The sequence below is a fragment of the Plasmopara halstedii genome (assembly GCF_900000015.1).
Source record: "Plasmopara halstedii genome assembly, contig: Scaffold_3060, whole genome shotgun sequence".
Classification (NCBI taxonomy): Eukaryota; Oomycota; class Peronosporomycetes; order Peronosporales; family Peronosporaceae; genus Plasmopara; species Plasmopara halstedii.
Window position 1 is genome coordinate 1,894,834 of NW_020189964.1, and position 4,087 is coordinate 1,898,920.

Below are 4,087 nucleotides of genomic sequence, written 5' to 3' on the forward strand. Positions count from 1 at the left end.
GAATACGCACGCGCTGCCTTCCCAGCTACGCGTGTACTTGTTCTTGGAAAAGCAGCTGCGAGTTTTATACTTGTGGCGACCCCACGTGATACCCACAGGCTCTGCTAGACCATCACCAATGCCCGTGATGAACACGAGAATGAATGTCAATTCTCCTTGAGCGGCAAAGAGCCACTTGAAGAACATAAGAATAAACATCCCTGGAGCAATGTTCCCCAAAATGATCCAATTGAGCGTGTGTGGACGATCTTCTGGACGATCTAGTGAATTAAATTGCAGCATGAAGAATTTGGAGTGCTCACGAATAGGCTTGATGAGCACAAGGAAACCCAACATTGTGAAAAAATCACCCCACGCCAGAGCAATTGAACCAGAATACTCCGACTTGATGACCAGTGGCACCATGTACGCAGCAAAGTGCTGCAGCTTACGCGTGTAGTTGACTTTAAATCTCGACGACTTGTTCGTCATGATATAACCCTTTTCATCCACATCACAAAAGCAACGACAGATAATCCCCCCAACAAGTGATACAACCATCATGACCACAAGCTTCGGTAGCTGCATCACCCAGAATTTGGTCTCGTGTAGCCACTGTGGCTCGTAAATGTAGGTCAGAATGACCATCACTCCTGCATACACCGCCATGCCAATCAAAAAGGCGAAATCGAATGTGCCGTACCAGTGTTCCTCATAGTCCCCAGCTACTTCTCCTTCTTCGACCAACGAAGTCTTCATCGTAGTGATAGGCTGCAGCTTCTCTCCTGTACTTCCATACGAGGGAACATTCGCACGCACTGGTAGCGGTGTAGGTACGCGCCACACAAGACGCAACATGACATAGCACAGCACAAGTGCAATCAAAGGCAGCACAGCGATGACAACGCCTTCAGTAGTTGTCATGTTCTCGGGCCACTCGAGGGGCGCCACTGTGGGGGCAGGGGTGACAACAGGCTCGACTGAGATCGCGTCCGCCATATTGAAGATTTTTTTTACTTTTAGATGCTTCCACTGGACTGTGTAGGCCGAACTTAGCAGATTCAGGTGTGACGTGCTTTGATGAAGGGCGGGTAGCATCACTTTCTCAAGGATATAAGATTGCGAATATAATTTTAATAGTCGATAATTAACCGACTTAATTTTAAGAGCCACTAGTTGTGGATTTATAATACATTGCTCATTTTTTTTACTTCCCGTAATTTATCACAGCGAGGATTCCTGGAACGTTCTTTCAAGACAGCTACCAATTTGATGACGCAACCTCTCAAAAACTGCGATTTTGAAGCAGTCAAAAGAGATGTTCGAACAAACCTATTGAAAATCATCAGCGTAATTAGACCTCATTTTAGTTTACATTTCTTTCCTGTCAATCGAATGATCAGTTCGTCTGAGCTAAAATCAAACAGTTTCTTAAACAGAATATTCTTCGTGCAACTTTGTTGAATCGATCAGTTGAAGTCATAGCAGACACTGGCTTAGAACACACTGAAAGCAATGCATTCAAGTGCTCGGCTGTGCCTCAGCACACTGAATATTATATCCCCATGTGCGTATAGCTGATAAGTAGGCTGCTTAACAGGGTGCTGGAGATAGTTGAAACGGGTCTGATTCATGACTTGCGGGTAGCAATTTGCTAACAGCAAACATCTCTGGATCGAAAGCTTTAAAAAAATCTCACTTCGTGTTGATGGCTTTAATGAAGGGGACTACGTCGAAAATTCTGTTTTAGATCCGCAGCATCTCAAATGCTTTTGATGTATAGTTATCCCTCAGGAAATACAATCTTTTGTAAACATCACCAGCTGTACTGAGCGTGGCAAGACAAAAAGTGGGATCTTACCCACAACCAACTAAAATTCAAAGGAAAGAAGGTGTAATACACGCAAATTTACACTTAGTGTTGGTATTAAAAGGTCGAGCAAGCCAAGCACGTGGTACACGAGCGTATATTTTTTAAGGAAAAAAAATAGCAGTCGTCGGACAAAACCACTGCATACATATATTTGCGGCAACACGGATTCAACAATAGACGATCGCATCAAGAATTTTTTTTGGCTCCATCGACCCCTCTCCCTTCGTAATCACATATACAATGCTCGAAAAACGAGAGCCTGATTTTTTCCAGTACGATCAATTTAACAAGAGCAGACAATTAGCTACAATTCTCTAAAGCATGACAATATTTCAAAAAGGCATTTAAGTTTAACAAGGTTACTTTGAGATGAAGAATAGCCACTAACTCATGTTATGAGTGCGTAAACCAAAGCACAAAGGATGGACTCTATGAACGCCCGTCTATCGAACTCGAAAAACAGGACCTCTCAAGTATCCAGTACTTTACACTAAATTAGATAAGATGTGTTGTATATTGAATATTAAAGCTAGCAGATAACAGTGATACGTATTACTATTTATATGTTTGTCGGTAACTCAGTGCCACAGGTCAAACCCTGTATAGCTCAATTTCACCACGCTCAGTGTAATTAGTCGAAAACATTCACTTTGTTCCTATCCCTTTCTTCGGAATTGGTTCTTGCTGCGCCGCTGACCATGTCTTCTTATCTTCCGACGCTTTCAATTCAGCCTTGATCGGATCAGGCCACATCTTGGACTGTAGTGATTTAACGAATCTTGATACGCCGCTTGTCGTATAACAATACATTGTTACAAAATGATAACAATCTTTGTATCTTATTCGAGCGTGTTCATTCTGATACAATAAATGTTTTATTGCAATGCCGATGGTATATTGTAACTAGTGTCATACTTGAACCGCTAGGAGCCACGTTGGATCTGTCGGTTCCAGTTTGGTCGACTATCATTGGTTCGACATTGCTGCGAGTTGAAACCACAGGCACTCGTCATCATCACCACCACCATCTTGCATACATTGAAAATCTTGATCGCTACTAACGAGTTGCACGTACTTCGATCTTGGTAGGTCTTGAAACACAGCTGACTGCATTATCTCCACTCGCTTCAACTCAAAGTTTCTACACGATGTCCTTTAACTTGATCTGAATATCCCAAAAGAATACATTTGTATGTTTTCTTGTTGAACTTGACACGCTTTACCTTCTCAATGTGTGCATAGCCCATAACTCCAAAAACTCGCACGTGTAAGAGGTTGGGTTTTCTACCGAAACACACTTTAAACGGGGTTTTCTTCGGGTCGGTGGCACACGAAACTCGCTTGGTCACATATACCGCAGTATTCACTGCTTCGGCCCACCACTTCCTTTCAACTCGCATATAGTTCAGCATCGATCGTGCTCGCTCCGTGATTGTCCTGTCCAGTCTTCGATCCAAATCATGGCCGTAAAGCACATCTTCGATTCGAATCGGCTTCTTGCTCTTTAGTATAACGCGGATCGACCCAATTCTGGCAGCCAAAACCTTGCCACCGTTTGCAACTGAACAGGCAGTCGGCTTGTCGAGTGGGCGAATATCATCATACTCATCTTGAAATGGAGACATATGACTGCTTGCACCACAATCGAGCAGCCATCCATCAGAACCATGTTAACATCCCATGAACGCCTGTTCGCCTTGCTTCTTGTTGTCTGGACTCTCCCAGCAATCTTGCTTACGGAGCCCATATCGATTGCATACAAAGCATTTTTTAGCAAACCTGTCTATTTTCCTTTTAGTCGGGGGCCTTTGTTCTTAAAGCCTCGAGTCGCCTCTAGAGCGATCTTACTGAACATTTTTAGTCATGCTCTCACATTCTCAGCGTTTCTTCGGCTTGAAATAGATCTATGCTGAGCATGTATTCGATGATCTTCACAATCGGGTCGCAGTCTTCCGTTAAACTTCCGAGAAGAGTCACAAGATGTTCGTCTTGCGAAATTTCTTCACCGAGAGGAAGCGTTTTGTCGAGCAGCCGCCAATCGGTAGATATCGGTAATACCGGTGTGGATAGGCTGATTGCGCAAGTTGCGGTTTCGTGGGTTAGCCAAGTATCCAGTGATGTATCCAACAAAGGGCTATCCACAGGGGCATAAGAGGTACATATATTCAGTAAAGAATCCAGTAGAATATTTGATAAAATATTCTAGATAGGCTTAGAGGTAGCACAGCGAACTAA

General features: G+C 43.4%; 2 protein-coding genes across 2 annotated transcripts in view; one reads left to right on the forward strand and one right to left on the reverse strand.

Moving 5' to 3' along the window:
* Window positions 1-978, reverse strand: part of PHALS_06885 (hypothetical protein PHYSODRAFT_258942) — a gene marked incomplete at both ends in the record, with an annotated part of 1,480 nt that extends 502 nt beyond the window's left edge. The window contains one exon of the mRNA XM_024720253.1: window positions 93-978. Coding sequence (XP_024585470.1) covers window positions 93-978 — 886 coding nt within the window. The remainder of the gene's footprint in view (window positions 1-92) is intronic.
* Window positions 979-2,092: 1,114 nt separating this feature from the next.
* On the forward strand, window positions 2,093-2,351 carry PHALS_06886 (uncharacterized protein; the record flags this gene model as incomplete). The annotated part of the gene is made up of 2 exons (XM_024720254.1): window positions 2,093-2,124; window positions 2,228-2,351. The coding sequence occupies 2 exons, from the start codon at window positions 2,093-2,095 to the stop codon at window positions 2,349-2,351; spliced, it is 156 nt and encodes a 51-aa protein (XP_024585471.1).
* Between the last annotated feature and the right edge of the window lie 1,736 nt (window positions 2,352-4,087).